Source organism: Equus caballus, chromosome 5 (assembly GCF_041296265.1).
Source record: "Equus caballus isolate H_3958 breed thoroughbred chromosome 5, TB-T2T, whole genome shotgun sequence".
NCBI classification, from domain to species: domain Eukaryota; kingdom Metazoa; phylum Chordata; class Mammalia; order Perissodactyla; family Equidae; genus Equus; species Equus caballus.
Window position 1 is genome coordinate 60,052,525 of NC_091688.1, and position 27,477 is coordinate 60,080,001.

At 36.3% G+C, this 27,477-nt stretch overlaps 1 protein-coding gene across 19 annotated transcripts in view; it reads right to left on the minus strand.

Moving 5' to 3' along the window:
* The window catches only part of HIPK1 (homeodomain interacting protein kinase 1), a 49,254-nt gene that overhangs the window by 15,227 nt on the left and 6,550 nt on the right, over positions 1-27,477 (minus strand). For all 19 annotated transcript variants that reach the window (XM_070268478.1, XM_070268473.1, XM_070268475.1 and 16 more), the window contains exons 2-9: positions 22,872-23,949; positions 15,368-15,491; positions 8,045-8,164; positions 7,151-7,237; positions 5,991-6,175; positions 5,511-5,673; positions 4,341-4,566; positions 323-444 (exon numbers count right to left, since the gene is read on the minus strand). In XM_070268478.1, the coding sequence (XP_070124579.1) occupies positions 323-444; positions 4,341-4,566; positions 5,511-5,673; positions 5,991-6,175; positions 7,151-7,237; positions 8,045-8,164; positions 15,368-15,491; positions 22,872-23,947 (2,103 nt within the window). In that variant the 5' untranslated portion in view covers positions 23,948-23,949. The remainder of the gene's footprint in view (positions 1-322; positions 445-4,340; positions 4,567-5,510; positions 5,674-5,990; positions 6,176-7,150; positions 7,238-8,044; positions 8,165-15,367; positions 15,492-22,871; positions 23,950-27,477) is intronic.

Below are 27,477 nucleotides of genomic sequence, written 5' to 3' on the forward strand. Positions count from 1 at the left end.
TGTTGTTAGATGTGTATTCTACCTTTAAGAGCACCAAGATAAAAAATTAACTTCACCCCACAAAATTAGAGTAAATTTACTCAGAAGACAATTTCTCAAAGTCTGCATATTTATCCCTGCAAGTCCAAGAAAGACATTGGCAGAGTTGCAATAGCGTTAAGAATGAGTATGTTGTTCCTTTATAGATGTTTCATTTTAAGTCCACTGAACCATGACCAAGAAAGACCTTATAGTCAAAGCAAATACCATTTCCTAGGACAAAATATGTGATTCTCAATAGTGCTTCAGCAATATTGAGTATCCAAGTTGCTATGGTTCTTACCTGTGTAAGAACTCCCGGCTGTATCTGTAGTGGCTGAGCAGCTGGCGCCTGGGGTACAATTGGCACAGCATTATCCATCCTCACAGGGAATCCAGAATGCTTTGTTGTTGCTTGTAGTCCAGCTGTAGAAAACAACATCACAGTTAAACTGTTACAGGGAATGCTGGTTTAAGAAAATTCAAAAAAAATTTTAAGATTTTTTTATTTTTCCTTTTTCTCCCCAAAGTCCCCCGGTACATAGTTGTGTATTTTTAGTTGTGGATCCTTCTAGTTGTGGCATGTGGGATGCCACCTCAGCATGGCCTGATGAGCAGTGCCATGTCTGCACCAGGATCCAAACCAGCAAAACCCTGGGCCGCCACAGTGGAGCGTGTGAACTTAACCACTCAGCCATGGGGCCAGCCCCTCAAAATTTTTTTTATCCTACAAAACTTAAAACACAACATTAATCCCATTCCTATGAACAGTATAAGCAAAAACAAACAAAAAACCTTCACTTAGTAAGTTACATTCACCTTTTAATCAACTAGGGGGGAAAAAAACGTGTTTTTAAAATGTAGTTTATTAAAAGGAGGACAAATATAATTATAACTTGTGGTTAATTAGATAAGAAAAAATTATGAAAAACTCAATAATTTATCATCTAAGTTACCCTTTTGTTTAGAATATTTTAAGGGGATGTTTCACCCCACCCCTAAAAATATATAACCTAGTTCACAAATTAGTTATGTATTTTATCTTTAACCAGTACGTGAAAGGAACAAAATATGCCTAGGATAAAAATATTTAAAAAGTAGATATTTTGGTTTACAGAAACACTTCTTTCTACTTATTTTAGAAATCTGCTCATCATTGACAGCTTTCTAATGAAGCTCTTTCGTAGCTAATGGACAGCCAGGAAAATCAAGAATTTTTTGCTGCCTTTAAAACAGTGACCGTGTCTCATTTACCTTTTTATTCATTATGCTCTCACACAAACGTTGAATAAATATTTCCTACAAATAAGAATATCCCATTCTGGGCAAAAGAGAGGGTCAAGATATAGTTCTCCCTTTTGCCAAGAATTGAGAAGAGAGCCTTCAAAGTTTTCTTTTCAACCTACCCTATCAAAACTGTCAATGTAGAGAACTTTTCTATTTTGCCTCTAATTCACTAATGCCCACAGTTTGAAGTGAACATACAAACATTTTAATTAGAATACTCTTTCAGTGACACTTTCTTAGCTACCAGCCACTAATTTCCCTAAATATTACTATGGAGGTATCAAATGAGCAAAACTCATAAACTCTAATACTGCTGTTTTCAGCAAGTTAAGTCTTCCAATTTTCTATTTCAGTAATTTACAAGCACTTTAGAAACAAGTTGTCATATAGGAAAACACGCTCCACAAATGTACAAAGTAAGACAGACTAGTAAAATCAGAATTAAAACACTCTACTAACTTTTTTTAAAAAGTGCCACTTACATAAAAACAAAAAGTAACAAATCCATATATCGGATTTATCTGATAAAAACATTTGTCAGCCTTTCTTCCTAAAGCAATGCTATCTAATAAGAAAGCTAAGCAACATCAAAATTCTTATCTACATGGCTAACTACAAGACAGTGTTATTCTAATAGCCTCCTACAAATTGGTAGGAACTGAGGAAGCAAAATTTAGGAAGAAATGTTTACTATAGAAGCTCATCTATGCATCCCAGGGTGATCAAGTAAAAGAGGACAAAATTACAGAATAACAGTTTCCACTGAGCAAAATGAGTATCTATCTTAGTCAACTGGAATAGTATAGAAAGTGGTATTTATAGTACTGACCTACAAATGTGACTCTAAGTAAGTATTAGATTGCTATAGTAATTTAGGCTAAGCCACAGCAGTCAAGCTAGTTTAAAACTAGCTTCTTCAGGGAACTCCAAGTGGAAATAAAGAATTAACAAAAGGCAACACTTTTGGAAGGTTCTCCTTGAACCCTGAACTGAAGATTGAAATTTTGTTTTGTTTTGTCGTTTTTCTTGAACATAGCCCTTTAAATAAAAAACCATGGAAGTATAGAAAGAAGAGTAAAACTACCTAACTGATGAGGGTCTATTTTCCTTTAAGTATAGACATCTTATACAAGAGCAGATGGTGAAAGAAAAGTAGGCAACCTGGAATAGAGGACTGTTGGGCAGAAACCAGCATATGGATGTGGCTGGCATATCAATTGACAACACTTTATAGGTATTTGAGTTTAAATTCTGAGAGGTAGTATAGAATAATACTTCAAAATACATAAGCCCCATTGCCTGGCTTCAAATCATGGTTCTACCACTAACTAGTTACAAAGACTCTGGGCAGATGAGAGAATCATGATCAATTTTCTCATCCATAAATTGGGCATAATGACATTACCCACTTCCTAGGATTGTTTGTAAGAATGAATGAATACATGTAAAAACACTTACAACATCATCTGGGATGTAGTAATACATATCAGCTTTCATCATTATCATCACCTTAATTTTAAAACTTCCATTCATTTGGAAATTTTACAATTTGCTCTACCTAGCTCCTCAGGTTATTTAGACTTCCTAAAATAGGAAAAAAATTTCCAAAGCTCACAATTACCTAATTATACCAAAAGGGTATACCACTTTCCCCTCTACCTTTTCAGTTTACATTTTGTTTTGTTAAATGAACTAAAAAGTTCTTCTGCCTCATCTCCTAAATATCATCTGAGAAGAAACACAAAACTTCAGAGTCCCACATATGAAAACTGTTTCAATGAAACTCACTTTGGAAGAGGTGAGGGGGAGTGGGGTGGCTATTTGCTAAGTTCAGCAGAAGATCACTTAATATAAGACAACCCAAAGTACAGAATTTACTATTATGAAGTATATGCAGAAAATAATTTGGTAAGTTAGGCTAAATTTGCATTTACGGGTTTTGAATCTGCTCCTCCGCTCTCCCTGTGGTTTCTCCCTGGTTTACATCGCTATCGCTCTCCTGTCCTCCCGGTAATCTCTCAGTCTCCCCTAGCCCCTCTTTTCCTTCTGCTTGCTCCGACTCTGTCAGAAACCAAACAAACAAAAGAGTCACAGTCAATAAGTAGCTGAAGTAAAAAGATAAAAATGCTATCTGCTTCTATGTAAAGTCCTATGAGAAACCTGAATCCTGGTTTATTCCCAGAGCACTGACACTGACTTTCTACTGGGAAAGTCAAGAGTGTCGTCAGAAAATATCCTTAAAATGATTTTAACTTTTTAAATGGCTCACCAGATCAATAACCACACATTTCCCATATTTCAGGAAAAAAAGGAACTATACAGACTGGATTAGAGAACAACAATGAGAAAATGAGGAAGGATGGGAATGTGAAAATTAAAATCTTATTGCAACACATCAGGTCAGAGCCTCCTTCTTCAGCTACTCGGCTCCTCTGCTGAAAGGAGTTTGCAGGAACAATATGATTCACAAGCTGAAGCAGATAACCTTAGTGCCTTCCCCACACAAGTACCTCAGCTTGTAGAATTTTTCAGTGCAATAATGATCTTTATATCTGAATGCAACTTAAGAGGTTTCTACATTCTTAAATATGATTTTTACATTTTAGAATAAAATTACCTTTTATTTGGAACACTAATTTTATTTTAGGATGAAATGACACAGGAAATAAGATTTAATATACAGCAATTCTATTTACAACAAATTTTTTCAAGATGTATATATTCTGCATATTGAGAGACACACTTATACTAGATACATGACATTGGTACAAGGTCTCAATGGGTAAGAAAACTGGTATCAGGCAGTTCAAATAAAGAAATGTTAATTGAACGCCAATGTGTCAGGTAGTATCATAAACAGATAACCAATGTAAAAAGGGTAAATCTGCTTTCTTAATTTTAGTTACCTTCATAATCAGAGACAGAGTTTAAACTTGTCAGAAATCAAAACTAAACAACCAGATACCTAATAAAAATCTGCCTAAAGCAGGTAATTCTGATATAACACCATATGATACAGGAGTTTCCCCACTTACTCTGAAAAGCAGGTGGACATACTATAAATGTTTGTTGGAATGGATCTGTCTGAGTGCAAATCTGAGTGGTTCCAGGCTGCAATGAAACACCCTGCTGGGCAACTCCAGGAACTGGTGCTGCAGATGATGGGTACAAAGCCGACTGGTAGTTTAGCAGTGAGACATCTGAATTAGCCAGAGAAAGGGTAGCAGCTGCAGCAGTAGAACTGGAAGCTAGAACACTGGCCTAAAAACAAAAGGATTATAGTTGTATACTGGTATAAAGTGGAGATAATATTTTTACACACAGAAAACCTATCCAGAAAAACTGAGAGCGAACTTTTTAAATATGATGTTAACTGTCTTTGAAATAACTCTCTGCTTAAGAAATTTTCTCAGTCTCTAAACTTAAGGAATATTATAAGGTTGAGTAAGAAAACAAAGAATAAAAAATGGCCCTGGATGGGTTGAGACTATACAAATCCCTACCTCTCCTTTCTGTGCAAAAAGTTGCTGGATGTGAAATTCTACCAAATCTCTTATGTTCTTCCATTTAAAAAGCAGACCTAGCTAAGAAATGAGGAAACTTACATCTTCAGAAACAAACTTAAACGTAAATATAACTGTTTAGCAAACAAATGCAAAGCCACCCTTAAAGTTAATTACTGGAATCACCCAACCGAACTCATAGAAATGAAGAGTAGACTAAGGGGTTGCCAGGGGCAGGCGGTGGGGGTTGGGTGAGAGAACAGATGAAGGTGGTCTAAGGGTCCAAACTGCCAGTTATAAGATGAATAAGTTCTGAGGATCTAATCTACACCAAGGAAAAAAAAATTATTGGAAATGCTTCAATACATGTAACAAGACATATAAAGTCCTTCTAACAGAAAGAAAGTCATTTGGCTAGTCAGTACAACTAACAGCAGTAAGTAGGTTCAATAGCCAGGTGCTATTTATTTGACTATGCTAAGACTATGAGGGCATGGATTAGGCCTTTGTATTTAATTTTTGTCAGCAGATGACTGATAGGTGTTATCAGTCTATCCCGTCTTCCATCACTTTGCCAAATAGAAAATTCTTAAGAAGCAACCTAGACCACCAAAGGAAAGACTGATTTCTTTACCTCACCCTGTCCTCTTGCTAGTTTCTAGCCCACTTAGGTTTGGGTTTCCAAAATTATTTACTAAATACCTGATTGTGCACTGTATTGAGCTGGTTGCTGAAGCTCATGGTTAGATTTGTGCTTGTATTTGGGGCAACATGAGTAGTGAAGGGACTCTTGATCTGACTCACTGTATCATACATGTGAACCCTCCGCTTGCAGATCTCCATGTTCTGAAAACAAGACTTAACACTGAAAAAAAGAAATTAAAGATCTATTGAAATGAATACTGAGATTTAAACAGATAGCAATTAAGATGAATATGAATCAACCTCCCCCTACCGAGTACTGTCAGATAAAATGAATCAAGAGGTTTTATAACCATAAAGAGGAAAATCACATATCTAAGTTTTAATCTCATGATTTTTCAATGAGAAAGGAAAGCATCAGTGAGCCGAACATGCAAGTACTAAAGCTGTAGCTCATGTGATAGTTTCATTTAGCTGTAAGATAGTAACTTAACAGAGAACCACATCATGGCAAAATGCCCCAGACCATACCATACTCACTGATTGCTATGTGGAAAATCCAAGAGGTGAGTCATTGTCACAAATTGATGGTTTAGAGTTTTCAGAGGAGTAATTCTCTTATCTGCATCAATTGTTAGCATTTTTTTTAACAGATCAATGTATTCTCTTCGATCTGCCTTCTCTGCCAACATGTCTGTTCCCTCTAAGTCTGTGGACATATTCACCTTCCGAAGAAAATTTAGAAATATTATGCTTCATGACTTAACCTTTAATGCTGACATTAAATATCTGCACTATATATACAGCTGAAGAGAAAAACCTGAGGAAATTCTTTTTATTACAGTATAATCATTTTCACAGGTGGAAGTTCTTCTTATGGTGTTCAATTAAAATCTTCAATTTGGTAGAGCTTGTTGGTAGAATGAAGGTGAATAAATTCTTTTAATTCAAAATTGGGACCAAACAAGTTAAATAAAACTGACTACTACAACTTAAATGTAAAAGTTTCTATTGTTGAAAAGATTAGATGACATACCAAGTGTAAAGTGTTTAAACAGAGTTTGGAACACAATAAGCATTCAATAAACATTAGCTCTTACTAAGTATTTAGTTAGCAGAGAAAATGGACAAGAAAGAAACCTTCATAAACAGTATTTCAAAATACTGACATGCAACAAGACCAGTTAAGCAAAACCAAAGGAGAAATATATCATTATAAAAGTTTCCTTTGGGGCCGGCCCTGTGGCCGAGTGGTTAAGTTCATGTGCTCCACTTCGGCGGCCCAGGGTTTTGCTGGTTCGGATCCTGGGCGCAGACATGGCACCACTCATCAAGCCATGCTGAGGTGGCATCCCACATAGGAGAGCCAGAAGGATCCACAACTAGAATATACAACTAGGTACTGGGGGGCTTTGGGGAGAAGAAGAAAAAACAATGAGAGAGAGAGAGAGAAGATTGGCAACAGATGTTAGCTCAGGTGCCAACGTTAAAAATAAATAAATAAAAGTATCCTTTGTTAGGATGCAAACATTCTTTTTAATACATAGCAGAATATTAGTGCATTTTTTTCTGTAAAAAATGAAAATATATACTAGAAGATAACAGATTGAATCTATCTTTAATACAACCAATGGAAGGAAGTGTGTCTCTGATTAAAGAGAAACATAAATGTCTGGTTTTCTGAAACTTTCCATACTCACCTGAGCCATGTCATCTAAACAATTAAAAATGTACTTTCGGGCTTCTTTTGATTTGATTCCAGTCTCCAATTCATGTTCTTCAGGTGTCTATAAAGTACAGATTTTTAAAAAAATTCCATCTGTATGTTAGTTTCACATTTTATTCTAAACTAAAGCCAGAATACAAAGAAAGAAGTGTCATCACCTTGCCAACCAGAGATGGCAAACATGAAAGTAACTTACATCCAGAAAATCTTCCGGTAGAGAGCTGGGACCTTAATAGTTGGCCACCCTTTCAATGGTGATAAAATAAACACGCAAGCAATAATGTACCACAGCTCCGGAAGAATGTCAGTTAAGGGACATTACCGTTTTTCTCTTAAAGCTACTTGCAAGTGAAATATTTCAAATGCTAATTATTCAACAGGCTCAGAGGCAGAGTCACAGAGTTAACCAAGTTACTCAGAGATCTCTCAAGTTAAAGGAGTAGGCCCAGAAGTAAAAAGCAGACATTTGTTTCAAGAAAATATATAAGCCCTTAAAGTGGGCAGTTAGAAAATTATGTCATTTTGTCATATTTATTGAAAAGCCTCTAAAAAAATAACCATTACTAAATTACTCTAGTTCTTCCTGTCACTTAATGGTGAGTGAGCACTACTCACTACACCTCCTTCCCAGTTGCTGATTCAAATATACAAAATAATCTGAGCCAACTAAACTGTCATTTAATATTTTGTTTTGAACTAAGGATAAGGCCAAATGAGTACAATGAAATAATTTTTCCAAGTATTTCCTCCTGCAAACATACATCCACACCTTTTCCCTCCTCCATCTCAAGAACTTAATGACTACACTTGGAAATCAAAGTTGGGAGTGAGGAGTACAGGAATGGGTAGTATAGTAGAGGAGACAGACCTTAAGCCTCCACAGTGGGTACCCCAAATTAGGATCTCTGTTGAAAAACCTGGTTGTTTTTGTCCCGGCACTGAGAAGATATTCAGCTGGCAGGCCTTGTGTTTGTGAAATGTAACGAATCTGAAATGTCAAAACCATCAAAACATTGATTTGGAGTAAAAAGGGAAATTATTAAAAACTTTTACACAAAAACATTATTAGCTCTGCAATAAAAAGGTACTGCAAAGAAATTAACTTTGATCTATACAAATTAAATTTATCTATAAATACATATATATGCTAACCCACTCACAGGTTATTCCCAAATATTTATTCATTAACTTCCTTCTTACTATATCTGTTATTTACATAGAAAACTCAGTTTTGAAAATTTTGTGTGTAACCTTTTTTGCTTTTTTTGTAGACTTCTGATAGAAAGTTCAGAAAACTTTAGGAGATTTCTAGGACAGAAGAGAATAGTTTCCAACAAACTATTTCACAGATTACCAAGTTTTTTTTGTTCATACATTATCAAATTTAAAAGATTAGGAAAAAATTTCCATAAACCTTTCTTCCCTGGCTACTCTAGCTCCTGTCAATTGTCCCTACTCTAAATTGCTACAGTACTTATCTTTCAAACCATAAAATTAAGCACTTAATTTAGCTTCTCTATCCTCAGATCAGTAGAGAGCAGGTACCATGTTCATTCATTCAACATTTATTGAACATCCACTATGAACTAGGCCAGCAGTTCTCAAAGTGTGGTCTGGGGACCCCTGGCGGTCTCCAAGATCCTTTCAGGGAGCCTATGAAGTAAAACTATTTTCATAATAATACTATGAAGCTATTTGCCTTTTTCATTCTCTTCTCGTGGGTGTACAGTAGAGATTTCCAGAGGTGATGTGTGATGATGTCATTACCCTGATGGCTAATGAAACACATGCTTGTACATCCTTGTGTTCTAAAAATTTCCCAGATTTACTGTTCACACTTTTTTTCAGTTTGTTTTTTATTGTGATAACATTGGTTCATAATATTATACAAATTTCAGGTGTACATTGTAATATATTTCAATTTCTGTGTAGATTACATCAGGTTCACCACCCAAATACTAATTACAATCCATCACCACACACACGTGTTCACACTTCTGTTTGCTTCCACAATTCTCCCTACCTAGAAAAGCAATAGCACAGGTAATTTGATTCTCTCCCAACTATTGAGAGCAATGCAAGAGGCAAATTTTTTTTACCATCCCCCACATACATGAATGGCTATACTCAAGATGAAATGAGAGAGAAAGAAATTTATAAGGAAATAAATCTTACTTACCACCTCTCCCCAAAAAATCTTGTTTTAATTTCTAATACAGCATATATTAATAGCTCTAAGCTACATTAACAGAGCTCTTTGGAGTCCTCAACAATTTTTTAAGAGTGTAAAGAAGAGGTCAGTAAACTATGTCTTTCAGGCTAAATTTGGCCTGCTATCACAAGACAATTTTAGACAACAGCAGGCTATTATTCTGAATCTGTGGGAGCTGCATAAGTGGAAACCAAAATACAGCATTAGCAAAATAGAAAAAAAATTTTAAATGTGAATAAGAACATTTTAAATGTGAACTTCTGCATACAAAAAGGGTGAAATGTCTTAAAATCCAGGATAAAAATCTGTACAAGCAAATACTCTGCAAACATTTAAAAGGATAGGATAGAATTATATTTATTGACATGTAAAGATATTTCACAACATATAGAAAAAGAGATTACAAATTAAATATAATCTCATTTTTTTAAAAAAAATTACATTTCACTGATTCTAAGAGGCATATTTTTTTCACATTAACATCTTTGAAATTAGGACATGTCTTAAAACTGACAGCTATCATGGTTTAATCGGCAGCATTCTTTCTTAGAGGTACAGAAAAATGGTGCATCTTTCAATAAATAGTGTCTCAGATTTTAGGAAATACAGTATATATGCTCCTCTACATCCATAAGTTTATATTTGGAACATAACTATATATAGTACATAGTCATTCATTCTTTCAAAAAGTACTAATTGAGCCAGGCAGTGGTAACTTTAAAAAGAGATATGGTGGGGCCAGCCCGGTGGTGCAGCAGTTAAATGCGCATGTTCTGTTTCGGCTGCCCAGGGTTCACTGGTTTGGATCCCAGGTGTGGACATGGCACCACTTGGCACGCCATGCTGTGGCAGGCGGCCCATATACAAAGCAGAGGAAGATGGGCATGGATGTTAGCTCAGGGCCAGTCTTCCTCAGCAAAAAGAGGAGGATTGGCAGCAGTTAGCTCAGGGCTAACCTTCCTCAAAAAAAAAAAAAAAAAAAAAAGAGAGACATGGTTCCTGCTCTCACACACCCTGCAGGCAAGTGAGACAGACACTAAATACATAATTCAAACTGAGTTGGTATTCTGAAGAAAATAAAGAGGCTTCTATAAAAATACATAACAAAAGAACCTGACCAAGACTGGGGACTGGTGAGGAAAAGCTCATTGAAGAAGTGATACTTTAGCTAATAAATGAGTAAGCATTGACTAAATGAAATGAATGCATGGTGGAGAAGCATTCCAGACTATGAGAACAGTATGTGCAAGGGCCTGTGCTAGAAGGAAGCATATTCTTAACCAGTGCTGAAATGATGCCAATGGGGCTAGAGTATGAAAAGCAAGAAGAAATGGTGTAAGATCAATCTGGAGAAAGAGAAAGGAAGGGGAAGGACAACCCTTGTGGGTGCTCAGAGACCCTATTAAGTATTTAGCACTTTATTCTAAAAGTGATGGGAAACCACTAAAGAGCAGGAGAGTGACATGATCAAATTTGTGTTTTGAAAAAATTGCTCTGGAAAAAGACTGGAGGGAGGCCAGAGTAGATAAAGGGAGATTGCCTAGTAGCCTAGGTAAGTGATGAAGACAGCCCAGACTAGAGTAGTAGCAATGAAAAGAAAATCAGTATAATCAAGTCGCATAGGACATAATGATCAGAAGATATATATGTGCATGCACACACATAGCAAACGACAATTTTTCCTTCATCGAATTTATCTCCCACAACTAAAATGTACAACTATGTACTTGGGGGATTTGGGGAGAAAAAGTAGAAAAAAAAAATCATACATTGAAGAAAAAAAAATTTATCTCAATTGCATTATATAATTATTTGTATGATTAATTACTTAATGTCTGTTTCCCATCACCAAACTATAACCTTCATGAAGGCAAAGACAATGTTTTATTCAGCATTGTATCCCCAGTGACCAGAGTACCTGACACAAAGTAGCATCAATAAGCATCTGATGAAAATTAACAAATTATACATACAAATAAAATACAAAATAAACCACAACATAACAGGTTACCTCTGAGGGGTGGAACTACTGGAGGTTGAAATTTTTGTCTCCTGGCTTAATGCATCTTTTCTCATTTTTCTACAATGATGCACTTCTAAAATTAAAATACTTCAAAATTTTAATATTAAAGAATGAAAGAGTTTCATTGTGAAAGAATGGGAAGCTATCATCCAGATACTGCTTTTCAAACAGCTTAAAATAAAGCAACAAAAGCCCCACATTTATGCAAAGAACAAGTATTAGTGTCATTTATTTTAAACAATTAAAATGTCCCCACAAATTTGAACCCATTAGCTAACATCTAGAGAGGGTACACACATTTGACTTCAAGACTCACAAACATCTGCTATAAAAACTCAGCTACAGCATTTATCAAAGAGCCACAGCTGACATCATACTTAATAGGGAAAGACTGAACGCTTTCCCTCTAAAATCAGGAACAAGACAAGGCCGTCCACTCTTGCTATTTCTATTCAACACTGTACTAGTGGTTCAATGCAAAGCAATCAGGCAAGGAAAAAAGGAAATCCAGATTGGAAACGAAGATGTAAAATGATCTTTACTTGTAGATGACCTGATCTTGTAGTAGAAAACTGCAAGGAACGCACCAAAAAAACTATTAGAACTAGAGTTGTATAAGAAAACGAGTGCAACAAGGTTGCAGAATGCAAGATCAATTACAAAACTCATTGTATTTCTTTACACCAGCAACAAACAATCTGCAAATGAAATTAAAATAATTCCATTCATCATAGCATCAAAAAGAACAGGATACTTACAAATAAATTCAACAAAAGAAGCATAAATCTTGTATTATGAAAATTACAAAACACTGCTAAAGAAAACCTAAGTAAATCTGATCATGTTTATGGATCAGGAGACAATATTGTCAAGATGGTGATACTTCCCAAAGTGATTTACAGATTCAATGCAACCCCTATTTAAAAAACCAATGATTTTCTTCGCAGAAATAGAAAAATTCACCATAAAATTCATACAGAATCTCAAGGGAACTTGAACAGCCAAAACAATCTTGAAAAAGAACAAAAAGGACTCAATTTCCTGGTTTCAAAACTACTATGAAGTTACAATAACCAAAACAGTGTGGTACTGGCATAATGATAGATACAAGATACATACCAATGGAACAGAATTACAGTTCAGAAATAAATCATTAAATTTATCATCAACTGATATTTGCTAGGATGCCAAGACAATTCAATGGGGAAAGAACAGTCTCTTAGCAAATGCTGCTGGGAAAACTGCATATCCACATACAAAAGAATGAAATTGGTCCCTTTCCTTATATCATATTTAAAAAATTAACTTAAAATGTCTCAAAGACCTATACGTAAGAGCTAAAACTACAAAACTCTTAGAGGAAAATGTAGGAGAAAACTTCATGACGCAGGATTTGGCAATGATTTCTTGGATATGACACCAAAAGTAAAAGCATCGAAAGAAAAAATGGACAAACTGGACTTAACAACTCTACAACAAACAACCTAATTCGAAAATGGGCAACGTTCTTGAATAGACTTCTCCAAAGAAGATACACAGATGTCCAATAAGCGCATCAAACAATGCTCAACATCACTAATCATTCAAGAAATGCAATCAAAACCACAATGAGATATCACTTCACATCCATAAGGATGGCTATTAAAAACGACAGCAGAAAATAACCAGTGTTGACAAGGATGTGAAGAAATTGGAACTCTTGTTCATTGCTGGTAGGAATGTAAAATGGCGTAACCACTGTGGAAAACAATTGGTTGATTCCTCCAAAAGTTAAACACAGAATTACCATGTGACCCAGCAATTCTACTATATACCATTCTCCCATATACCCAAAAGAATTGAAAAGAGGGACTTAAAACACTTGTACGCCAATGTCCATAGCACCATTATTCACAACAGCCAAAAGGAGGTAACAAGCCAAATGTCCATCAAGAGACGAATGGATAAACAAAATGCAGTGTGTGTGTGTGTGTATATATATATATATATGTTTATGTATGTATGTATATGTATACACACACAATGGAACATTATTCAGCCATAAAAAGAAGTTCTGATTCATGCTACAGCACAGATGAAAAACACGCTAAGTAAAAGAAGCCCATCACAAAAGACCACATATTGTATGTGATGAATATGATATGTTAGAAAAGGCAAATCTAGAGACAGAAGGTAGATCACCCTAGTAGCTGCCTAGGGTGAGGGGTTAGAGGAGAATGGGTATTAACTGCTAATAGATATAGGGTTTCATTTTGGAGTCATGAAAATGTTCTAAAACTCATTGTGGTGATGGTTCACAACCCTGTGAACATACTAAAAACCAGTGAGTTGTACATTTTAAATGGCCGAATTACATGGTATACAAATTATATCTCAATAAAGTTGCTTAAAACTCAGCTGTGAGAACAAAGACGCTGCCATAGGAATCTTTTTGTATAACCAGAGATGTATCAAGATAAACTATCCCCAATCCAGCTCTGCAACAGCAGCATCCTATTTATTTAGCATGGGAAAAAATGACTTCTTCCTACTATCCACAGTTTTACATCTACGCACCAGGCAAAAATTCTCAAAACTGCTCTAACATTTCTTTACAAGGAAAGCCCTAGTTGTACCTCAGCTTCTAAATCTAATTGCATTTGGTTCCACTCTGTAGCAATTTACAATACCAATGTATCTACTAGGGTTGAAAAGATGCCACAAAACACTTGGCCTAGGAATCGCATTTTGGAGGCTGTAATTGCTCAGAGCAATGTTTCTTAATCAGGGATCCATGAATCCCCTAAATTTGTACACAAAACATTGTGCACAGATTTTTCTGAGAAGATCTATAGCTTCATCAGATTCTCAAAAGGGTCTAAGATGCAAAAGGAAGTATCAATGGCTTGATTCAGTCAACTGTAATTTTGCATCATACAACCTCCCTCACACTTCTTTGTTGTTGTCGTAAAATACAGAAGCTAGCTTGTTTCTCATGAGGTAAAAGAAAGACTAAAACTCACAAAGCTCAATGTAACTGGTTACTTATCACATGAGCAACCCATTTTTTATGTTTCACTCAAAAATATGCCCAAAGAGTCAAATTTTTGGAAGTTAGTAAATGTTCTATCACTCTAAAATGGATCAACAAGTCAAAATTCTAGGCCGAATAGGTAAAACATTGTTTCGCTCTTTTTTCCTTTTAATAATTACAGATAACCATTTACTTCTCTAAATAAATAAATAAATAAACAAATGTCACAATGTCAGGAGCTGAGGGTACACTGGTGGAATGAAACAGTCTCCGCCCTCAAAGAGATTACAGCATAGTCATTAGAACCACTTTTTTAAAGAACAAGAAATGAGAATTCATAAATTACTTCCATGGCAAAACTTCTTCCCTCAGGACCAGCTGCTTAAGAAATTATAGCATATCTTCTAAAGCTCATCTGTTTTGACACTTGACACATAGATCATTTATTAGAATACTTTTCAACTCATATGATTTGCCTCCTAAATCCTATTTTACAGAGACTCAATATACATTGCAGCTTCTGGGGTCCAACTTGTTTCAGTATGTAGAGAGTATTTATTCAGTGTGTGTCATGTATAAAAGGAAAGAATAGCTCCGACTGAACCAAAGTTCACTCTTAAAATTCAAACTCTACATCTTTATTTTCATATCTTAACTCAAGACACATTAGTTAACCAAAGTCAAGTCTCCAATAAACCATTACAGATCTGGAAAAGTACCAATCTAAGGTAATATAAAATAAAATCCTTTTTTAAATGTAGAATTGCAAACATAACTTCAGACTAAGAAGCAGGTAGAGAAAATTCTAGTCTTTAAAAAATTCTTTCTAATTGGACTACTCTTTCCCTACTATCTAAATACTTCACTAGTACTTCTCTTCCTCCAGAATCTATTTCATTAGTAACTGCTTGCTTTCCATTTGCATCCAAATAAACACTCTTACCTGATCATATTCTGAAGCACCAGGATAAAGAGGCCATCCCAGGAACAGCTCAGCTATCACACACCCCAGTGACCACATATCAATAGCTTCACAAAATGGTAATCCAAGAATAATTTCAGGGGCTCTAGCAAAAACAAAAACAGCAGATAAAAAAACCCAAAAACATTATTTGGGGAAATTAACTAAGTCAACTAAGTCCTGTTTTACTACAGCTCAAGGTATGCTGATTTAATGAAACTGAAAAGATTTTTAGCATAAAATCCATCATCTGAAACTCTTGGAGCCATACTGTTTTGGAATTCAGAATTTTTTGAATTTCAGAAAGGTACTACCATGCATAAACTACATATTGTATAATAATCCCAATGGAGTTTAGGGAAGTAGCCCACAACCAAACACATTAATACTTCTACAACAAAATATATGAGCAGCACAACCAGAGGGACCTACAACTAGAATATACAACTATGTACTGGGGGGCTTTGAGGAAAAGAAGAAGAAAAATATATATATGAGCAGTCATACTAAGTCAGCTAAATAAAGACTCTAAATAGCCTACACTGGTCCAAGTCAGGTCTTGCCAATAAATGAGTTTATACCAAACTTAGAAAAGGATTTCCAGTTTTGAGAGCTTTCTGAATTTTGAAATCACTTATAAGGGATCATAGATTTATTCTTTTTAGTCTTAGCATCTTTTTAATTATGAAAAAATCAATTAAATGGCCTGATCAACAAATACCCCTTTGTGACAGAAATGCCTTCTATGGAGACACGGCGGTTAACAGCACAGACTTTAGAGCCAGCCTATCAGGGTTCAAATCCTAGTTCCATTATTTAATAGCTGTAGGCAATTACTTAATCCCTTTGTGCCTCAGGTTCCTCATTCATAAAGTGGAGATAAGAGTACCTACTGCATAGGGTTGTTATAAGGTTTAAATAAATAAGTACTAAATAATAATAATAATGTTTAAATATTAAAGCTCTTGACCAGTGCCTGGCACATGGTAAGCACTATGTAAGTGTTAGATATAATATTATTATTATTATTATATTATTATTATTTTAAAACTCTGAATACTTTGTGTGCTTTTAGAAATAGCAATCTCCATTAATATTCCAAGTGAGAAACCTAACACTAGGGGAATGTTAAAGAGAAGACTAAGGTAACAACATAAACTAATAGTTTTATATATATGAACACATCTAAGGCAAATTACTATCCCCATTTGTAGAGGAAGAAACTGAGACAAACACATCAAGTAATTTGCGCCAAATCACAAAGTTAATAAGTGGCAGAGCTAGAATTTGAATCTTGTCAGTCTGGCTCTGGAGTTGAGTATATCATACTGTCTCTAAATAAGAAAAAGTTAAGTACATTTATTTGCCACGGTAGTATACATGGCATTTTTCAGACTGTGACTAAAATTATGAGATAAATGGGTTCAAAAAGGGGATTATATGGGGCTGGCCTGGTGGTGCAGCAGTTAAGTGCGCACATTCCGCTTCAGTGGCCCGGGGTTCGCCGGTTCGGATCCCAGGTGCAGACATGGCACTGCTTGGTAAGCCATGCTGTGGCAGGTGTCCCACATACAAAGGAGAGGAAGATGGACATGGATGTTAGCTCAGGGCCAGTGTTCCTCAGCAAAAAGAGGAGGATTGGCGGCAGATGTTAGCTCAGGGCTAATCTTCCTCAAAAAAAAAGGGCGGGGGGGGTGATAATAATAGGTAACACTAATATTGATAATAATAATAGATGACACTGATATAGTGCTTACTATGTGCCATGCACTATTTTAAGTTCTTTATAAATGTGGTCACTTAATCCTTACGACAATCCTATGAAAGCAGGCATTATTACTGTTAAGTCCTCAATTATAAGATGCCTATTTTAACATCTCTGAAATTCAGAAGATTCTGGCAAATGAGGGTATATTTTAGTTTAATGACAGTGCTTTTATTTTCTTATTGGTACATAAATAATGTTTCATCTTATAATCAATGGTATCTTAGATTCTATGTAATAAGATATCATTTCCATTTTACAGATGAAGAAACTGGGCACTGAGACGTTAAGTAACTTGCCAAAGGCAAGACAACTACTAAAAGATGGAGCCCAGGCAGTCGATCCAAAGTCTGAGCTCTTAAAGACTTCATCATCTTCTCCAAATAATTTCCTTTCCTTCTTACAGGTCACAGAATTTGAATCTATAAGGATACTCTAGATCCAGAACCCTCATTTAACAGGAGATAAACGGAAAAGCAGATTTCACTATTAGGAAACATCTAAGAGGCTGGGTCTCCCCTCCTGGAGTGCGTAGGTTTCTCAAACTTTTCTTTCAGGTAAAATGTGCCTTTTGTTGTTGTTGTTGTTGCTGGTGTGTGTGTGTGTATGTAAGGGAGGAGATTAAGCGGGGAGGGTATAAAGATATTTCCCTAAATAAGAATATCATCCCTAAGTAATTTTCTAAATAAAGAGCTCTTAGAAAATAGGGTAAATTAGACTCCATAGGGTCTGGAAGCTTTCCTGATCCTTGCACAAAAACAGCAGAAGATCCAGGCCTGTGGAGACTTACACTATTTGACAGCTATGGGTGGAACCACCACTATCAACAGTCTTTGTACTATTTGATGTGGACTGTGGTTTTGTTAGCCAAAGAAACAATCTTCAAAAGTGATAATCCTGTTGTAGGTGGCTAGAGGCACACATGACTGATGGAATTTCAGAGTTTAATTAAATCTCAACCACTGTGGCATGTTTTTAGGACAGCACAAGTTTGAGAACATTAACAACTAGAGGGTAAGAGTACCCAGAAACATAAAAGGCTTGCTAAAATTGAAAAGGAACAAAATTTTTACTTTGCGAGCAGAATCATTAATTTCCATGTTCATGACAGTGCCAAAAATAGCTGGCAGGGAGAACGCAAATGGCTTTGTGCCAAAATAAAAACTGGGCTTAGAACATTCTGAAGCATCAATTGAAGAGCAGCAGATTGAGTTTGCTATTCCCACTATAACAGGAAGACATTTTAAAATCCCAAAGGTAGGTCACAGGGAGAGGCCAGGCCACCCAATAACTTACTTCTTTAAAAAGATAGCAATAATATGCAATAAACCGTTAGGATTCTAAAGCTTCAAGTTTCAGGAAATAAAGAAAAACACTAATTCAGCCCCCAACTCCCAGTAAACAAAAAACCCCTAAGACTGGCTGGAATCAGTTTTTCCATTGGTCTCATCCTGCTTCTGGAGTTAGAAAAGCAGCTGAGGATTTCCAGCAAAAGCTCACTCAAAACGGTAACTCTACCACACAAAAAGGTGAGTATCAAAAGAAAAAAATATGAAAGCAGTGAAAATAAAACAAAATAAGTCTTCTCAGTCTATTGAGGGTTTATTAGAGCCTAGAAACGTTATACATCTAAACTCTACGAAGTGAAAAAACTGGTTATTTTCTTTAAACAGAAAGAAATCATTTAGAGCAGGTTCATCTCTAAAGACTGAATATTTTAAACTGAATTCAGTTTATAATTCTTGGTAATATTTTCATTACTATATCATCTTTCCCCTTGGCCTCCATTATTTCTCAATCCCTCAATATACACCCTAGACACTGAAATTCTGGGTCTACTTCATCTGTATAATAAGAAGCCTGAGTTAGATAATTATTCTTCTACTCCCTTTCCAGCTCTGATATTCTAACACGCGGGCAGTAAAAAAGGTTACCTACTGAAGCACAGTATGGAGGAAAAAACCCACAAAACTGGCAGTATTCACTTTAGTAGCAAAATGGCATTAATTGTACTTTGGACATGGGGGGGTGGTCTATCCTTTTTTTTTTTCTTCTCCCCAAAGCCCCCCAGTACATAGGTGTATATTATAGCTGTGGTCCTGGTTGTGCTATGCGGACATCACCTCAGCATGGCCTGATGAGTGGTGCCATTTCCATACCAAGGATCCAAGTGGGAGAAACCGCAGGCCGGCGAAGCAGAGCACGCAAACCTAACTACTCGGCCACAGGGCTGGCCCTGGGGCGGGGGGAATGGGGAGGGGTCTCCTCTTTGAAAATATATCCCACTGTTAAAGTAAAGATACTAAACAGGCTTTAATTACTATAACTAGGTGGTAGAAATAGCAATCCCTGCCTTTTGATTTCCCAACTTCAAACTTCTTTAAACTGAAAAATGCCTCCAAAGTCATAAAGCTTTATTTCACTGGAACCCAGAGCAAGCTGAGGTTAAGATCACTTAACAGCACAAATCATTCTCTGCTCATTTTCATGAACACTCTTATTTCTTCCTGCCCATCTCAGAGGCATCAAACTTACTTACCAGATCAGAGATGTTACATAAAGTATAACTTCCTGCATCTGTGGCTTAGGTGAAGCTGTAGTTTCAGATGAAACTGGATTGTTTGTTGTCTAGGATAAAGTGAAAATATGCTTTGCTTCTCTAGACCTTGTCCTTCCTCACATAACAAATAAAGTGATCTCAACTTTAGATAAAGGCCAGCTAGTTCGTTCAGAATGGAAAGGCACTGAGCTTGTAAGCATGGCAAATCTTTGTGCCTAAAACTCAAGCCCCATAGACAACAACTTTTCTTGGAATTAGTCTACTTTTACATACAGTGGGCCAGGAAATAAAGTATATTATTTCCAAAGCCTGAGTCACTTAGCCATGCCCATGGCCAAGAGAGGCAGCATGGTGGCAAAAATTTATGTCAACTGATAATATTTTGGCATATTATCAGCAAGATGAAGCAATCTAAACTAAAAAGAAGCATAAGAGAAAGGCAGCCTTTGGAGCCAGAATGTTTCACTAGCCAAAATGATTTTACAGAAGTTTTCTGAAAGACAAGAGGGCGAGGACTTAAAGGACTCTAGTAAGACCACAAAACAATATGAAGAGGACCACTGTGGATAAAACTAATGATGAAGAAGGAATGCCTTAGCTGCTATTCCATTTGCCTTAGGCTCATTATCAAGTATTCCTGTGACACAACAGAACACTCACGTTAAATCCTAAACATACTCAAGCCGTGGATACTGAACCCCAGTTTGCAAATTATATATCTGATAAGGGATTAATATCCAGAAAATATAAAGAACTGCTAATACTCAACAAAAAAACTAAACACAGGGCCAGCCTGGTGGTGTAGTGGTTATTAAGTTTGTGCGCTCCTCTTCGGTGGCCTGGGGTTCACAGGTTCAGATCCTGGGAATAGACCTACACACTGCTCATCAGGCCATGCTGTGACAGCATCCCATATACAAAATAGAAGAAGACTGGCACAGATGTTAGCTCAGCGATAATCTTCCTCAAGCAAAAAGAGGAAGACTGACAACAGATGTTAAGCTCAGGGCCAATCGTCCTCACTAAAAAAACCAAACACAATTTATAAATGGACAAAGAACTCGAATAGACATTTCTCCAAAGAACATATACAGATGGTAATAAGTACATGAAAAAATGCTCAAAATTACTAATCATTAGGGAAATGCAAATCAAAACCACAATGAGATATCATTTCACACACATAAAGATGGTTATTACTCAAAAAAACAAAAACTAACAAGCGTTGGTGAGGATGTGGAGAAATTGGAATCCTCTGCACTGCTGATGGGAATGTTAAATAGTGCAGCAGCTGGAAAACAGTTTAGTGGTTCTTCAAAAAGATAACAATGGAATTACCATATGATCCAGCAATTCTACTTCTAGCTATATATGCAAAAGAATTGAAAACTGGGACTTAAACACTTGAAGGCCAATGTTCATCACAGCATTATTCATAATAGCCAAAAATGTGGAAACAACCCAAGTGTCCATCAACAAATGAATGGATAAACAAAATGTGGTGTATACATGCAATGGAATATTAATCAGTCATGAAAAGGAACAAAATTCTGATACATGCTACAGTATGGATTAACCTTGAAAACATTATGCTAAGTGAAATAAGCCAGATACAAAGGGACAAACATGCTATAATTCCACTTATGTGCAATATCTAGAACAGGCAAATTCATAGAAACAGAAAGTCAAACAGAGGTTATAAGGGGTGTGTGGGGCGGGGACAGAGTTACTGCTAACAGTTACAGAGTTTCTGTTTTTGGTGATGAAAAAATTTTGGAAATAGAGAGTGGTGATGGTTACACAACATTGTGACTGTACTTAACAACAATGAATGGTATACTTTAAAAAGGTTAAAATGGTAAACTTCATGTTAGGTAGATTTTACCACAATTGGAAAAAAAACGGAGATGGCATATTTTCTGAGTCCTTATACAGGTTAAAATATCCTTACATTATTTTCAAACATAATATAAAATTCTTAGTTCAGAATTTCTATTTCCTCAAAATTAATTACAGACATTTGGAATGTTAGACATATCTCCCGACAAACGTATTTCATAAGTTACCTATTTTTTTGTTTATTGTTTCACTTCTTGATTGGGTGAATGTACTATTCATATTTAGTGCATGAACATTAGAATATCAGATTCATTAAAATTAATAACTAGACAAATAAATAAAGGAGATACTAAGATATAAAAGCTCATTTAAAAAAACTTTCCCCTCTTCTTTCAGTAACACTCCTTGGTTACAGCACAGACAAAATTGTATATATAAGCATTTAAGTACTGTCCCAATAATTACTATATATTAAAAAGGTAGCTTTGTTAGAAGTATCAATCTAGGAATATAGGGGCTGGCCCCGTGGCCAAGTGGTTAAGTTCCTGCACTACATTTCAGTGGCCCAGGGTTTTGCCGGTTCGAATCCTGGGCGCAGACGAGGCACCACTCATCAGGCCATGCTGAGGCAGCGTCCCACATAGCACAACCAGAGGGACCTACAACTAGAATATACAACTACATACTAGGGGACTTTGGGGAGAAGGAGGAGGAAAAAAAAAAGAAATTAAAAAAATCTGGAAATATAAATCACTAAAGTAGAAGATACTTGGGTCAAGGCCATTCTCAGATAACCAAGTAAGTTCAAAGTATTATGGAGAATGATAAAACAGAAAGAAACCTTAGAAATCATCTAATCTAATTCTATTACGTAAGAAAGAAAATGTAAAAGAATAAAATGTTGCTAAAGTTAAACCTGAATTATTCCCAAGGCATCTTACCTGCAAAGATATGAACTTGGAAAAAATAGCAGCATATGCCCAAATTCATTACAAATAAGTAAACATCTTTAATATTTAAAGAGTCTTTAAAATGAGAAAATTAGTTATAATGGTACTAAGGAAAGAACCAGATGCTAGGATAATTCAACTAGGAACAATCTTCAGAATCAGACAATTAACTTTTCTAGGGTTAAATAAAATTTCAGAAATAAAATAATGTTACATATAGGAATGCCACACACATGGAATGAACCAAAACATATCCTATTTTTATCCTGGAATCTGTAAATAAATTCATTGTTATATGTAGTCCCATGTAATATGTTAAATGAAAACACAGACTGCTAGTCTAAGATTTGTTTTTTAGCATTTGCCACTTGCCTGTAGTAACGTGACTGTAAGTAGGTTGAGCACACAGCTTTGGAAACATGACTAGCAGAACCAAAGTCAATGACCTTCACTCGGTAGGGTTGGCGCACTGGATCAACCAGCATTATGTTTTCAGGCTTAAGGTCAGCGTGAATCAAACCAAGGCTCTTGAGCTTCATCAGGGCTGTGGCCACCTGCTGCAAGATTGGTCTGATGTACTTGAGTGGCAGTGGGCTAAACTTGTTCTGCTTTAGAAAATCATATAAGTTCTGCTCCAGCATCTCGAACACAAGGCAGGTGTGATTCTTATGCTGAAAACATTCATAAGAACGGACAAAATTATACTCATCAGCATTTTCACTGCTTAGGCGGGAAAGGATGCTCACTTCAATCTGTCCTTGTCTGGCATACGAGGGATGGTTCTTCAAGATTTTAATAGCCACAATTTCCTTGGTGCTTCGCTTCCAGCACTTAGCCACCTGTCCAAATGTTCCCCTGCCTAGGAACTCCAAGACTTCATAGCTGTTGGTCATAGAGCAAAGGATCTCATGCTGGACCAGCTGGTAATCCCCTTCTCCGCTGGAACTGCTACTCTTTGTGGTCACAGTGGTGGTTGTGGCAGCAGCACCCACCACAGTCCTGTTTTGCAGCATGAGAGGGGGATGTTCTTCTATGATTTGCACACTACCGTTGCTGTCAACTTCTTCACTTTTCCTTTTCAATCCACATTTTTGATATGGCTCAAGCAAAGAAACGTTGCTTCTGTGAGTCAGGGTCTGGCTGCTTTGGAAGGTTGATGTAGCAGCGCTGGCTGAGCTATCAGCGGCTGTTACAACAATATGCTCCACTGCAGGGGCTGGGAGGAGGAGGCCCTGGTCGTAAGCAGGGATGTTGAAATTTGCTACCTGGTGAGAGGAGTTGGCTTGCCCTTGTGTGGTTGGGAGGGTTTTGCTGTGGGTATAATATTTGTCGTTGCTGCTCTGTCCAGAAACATCCCAGCCAGAGGGCTCTATTTTCAGTTTCTTTGCACTGCAGAAGGCACTCGACGACACTGATGGGGGGGAAAACACCTGCAGCTGTGATGCCATACCTACGTTGAGAGAGAGAGGAAGAATTAGACCCTCAATTTCATACAATGCCTCAATTAGATTATATAAGAAAACTTTTGGTTTAGAAAAACCACAAGTAAACATATATCTGGCTGGGGTTTTATTTTATACATTTTCCAAACTATGTTTCCTATTATAGAAGGATAAACTTTTTGGTCTAATTACATATCCTTAATCACTCTTTGAGACTCAGCAATAATAGGACACATTGTTAAAAGAGTATGAACATCTATGATGGTTTATAAAATAATCATCATGATAATATAATAATAATAGCTCAGATGACTGATCACTTACTATGTGCCAAGCAGCAGACTAAGCACTTCAAATGCATTACTCATTTAATTCTCACCACAACCCTTTGAAACAGATACTATCAATATTTCCATTTCACAGATGAGGAAACTAAGGCACAGGGTGGTTAAAGTAATTCACCCAAAATAACACAGCTATTCAGTGTCAGCGCTGGAATTCAAACCCAGGCTCTTTGACCCCAGAACTCATTCCAAAGCTCTGTCTTCATTCCTGCCCTGATTAACTTCTTAATCAATTATTTAAATTTAGACATAGATGGCATACTTGTAAAATTCACAGATGAACCAAATTTGGGCAGGATACTCAATACTGTTAAGCAACAGGTCCAAAAAGATCACAATAGGGTAGAAACAACAAGAAATATCTAGCAGACAAAATTTAATATAAATATAGAGTCCTACTTAGGTCCAAAATACGATTAGCACAAAGCACAAGGATATACAAGGTTTACCAGGAGCACATACGAAAAACACTTTCAGTTGGTAAGAAAAACATTACACAATAACGTTCCCCTCCCCTCACGAGTGAATTCAACCTTAAACCACAGTCACAGAAATCGTGTCCAAAATGTGGAAGACAAAGTGAAGGCTATCCACTCTCTCAGATCGGACATAAAATCGGGTCTAGCTATGTCCAGTACATTATAAGGGGACCACTGACGAACTGACCAGAAGAAAGTAATCAGGATGATGCGAAGCCTAGAGAGGATATTTTGAAGAACCACAGGATGTTCTTCCTAAAAAAATATGGGGAAAGGGAGTGAGAACAGCCCAGCTCTCCATCCCCAAATGTCCCATAGACATCGCAAGCTCAGTAAACCCAAGGACTAATCCCAAAGCTAATACTTTCAGAATAATTGTCCAAACATTTGAAATAGTATACAAACCATTTCAAACTTATCTTTTTTCTCAACCACATAACCCTCAGATGACTTGGAGCTCTATACTAATCCCTTTTCTCTTGCTCCACATTTTCCCCCTTTTCAATAACTACTTCCCAGGATTAGTCATCTGTAAAAGATTCTCAAATCTCTATCTCTAACCTAGACTTCTCTCTCTTGAACCTCAAATCCTCATTTCCAAATAACCACTCCACACTGCAACTTGGACATCTTACAGACAACTTAAATTCAACATGTCCAAAATTAAACTTATGAGCTTCCACCACATCCCCAGTCTTCTATCTCAATTATGAGATACCACTATATACCTATACCACAAGCCAAAAATCAGGGAGGCAGTGAGTCTCAGTTTCCTCATCTGTAAAATGGCGCTAGCAATATCTACACCTCACACTCCCCACAATCACCACCACTATCAGCACCCCCTACCCACCATGCAATCCCATAGCACCCTGTTTCTCCTTTATAACTTGAAATTATTTATTTAATGTTACATTCCCAGCTACAGTATAAGTTCCATGAGGGCAGGTACCATATCTGTCATGTTCTTAGCTCATGGCACAAGAACATACCACAGACTCTAGCAATATACAGACACTCCGTATTTGTTGGGTGATTTGACCTCTGCCAACCAACCTTATATTTGCCCCCTACCACTTGGATTAAACTGCAGGATTTTCAAATGTTTGTTTGTTTTTTCTGTCCCTCACTTTTATCTGTGCGGTCCTCGAGATATGGGGGAAGTCTCCAACACACACAGTACAACTTTACTAGTCATAAGAGAATAAACACACAACTAGAAAGGAAGGAAGCATGACAAAGGATGTTACAGAACATAAAAAAGCAATGTATACATTTCTTTGTGCCTAAATGCAACTAGAAACCATCTGCACCAGACTAGACAGCTGGAACAAAGAATAAATCCTGAGCCTTCGATTTCTAAAATGCAGTCCGGATTTACTTTAAACAAGAGTTTCTATAATTTACATGAACCTTGAAGAGAAAAAAGTGTAAATTAAAAGCTAAAGTCAGTACAATATAACTCTGAGGCTACGAATTTACAGATCATCTTGTTCTACCTACATCACTGATGTAATACCAAAGTATAATAAAAGAAAAATCTGAAATCAAGTAGTACCTTTAGAAAATTTACCTATTAAAATATATGCAAAAATACTTCTTGTCATCATAAAATTGAACCAATTTTTGAACAATGAAAAGAAGCAAATTTTCAAAATTTGTTTTCCATTGTACATCTGTTGAGCTACTAATTGTAACAATTCATCAAAAAACATGAGCACAAGCATACCTAAAAGTATCTAGTAAAAGAATTTGAATACAAAATTTGCAGTTTGTAGCTATGTCTAGGAATATGGGGGTTTAAAGTAATAATACTAAAAAGAATTTATGAAATACCAAATTTTTAAAAGTATATTCATAACTAGACACTTTTTAAAAATATTGCATTTACTAGAGTAATGCTGCTGACAACTTTTCACCCAATAAACAAAATAACAGGTATTGATGGTTTCAAATCTTCACACTGAGCACTGCAAAAAGTACAAGTTCTACGAAATTTTTCTGAAAGTTTAAGTATATAAATGAATATAATTCTTATTCAGTAAGACAAACTTAAGTCCACCCAGAGGGAAAGAGGGAAAGAACCACCAAGAATTTCACTGGCCTTCCCCACAGCAAGGATGTGCAGTACTTAAGTCAATATATGCCACCAGGACTCTTACGGTGTGGCTGAAACTCATCACGACCTCAACTAGCACAAGGTGAGAAGAAAATAACAGAACCAAAATTGCCTCAAAAAACCAACACTGTTATTTATATAACACTGAAATTCAGCTAAAACCAGCCATTTCTAGACACAAGATAAAGACATGTTCCAAAAAATTTGCCTTTGCAAATGGGGAGGCAACTGTCTTCCTAGGCTGAGACCTCCCAAACAAAAGTACTGGACGGAATTAATATCTGTGAATAACTTACTACGTATCAGACTCTGTTAAGCAAATTACAAATATTTTCAATTCGCATGAGAACAGCTTCCAATAAATTCAAAGCTATTTCTGACTTCCTGAAAATGTTATAACTCTTGACTACAGCAATAAACTAGTTATTTCATTTCAAACCTGACTTTCCAAAGATTTAACCATCTAAATATAATGACAAATTTGCCCACTGCACTGACCCCAACTAGAATAGGCAAAAGGCTACTGGTACTTGAACTTATTGCTAAAAATAGAATGGTCTTGCTAGAATCCTAGGCTTGCAAAAACAGTCAAAT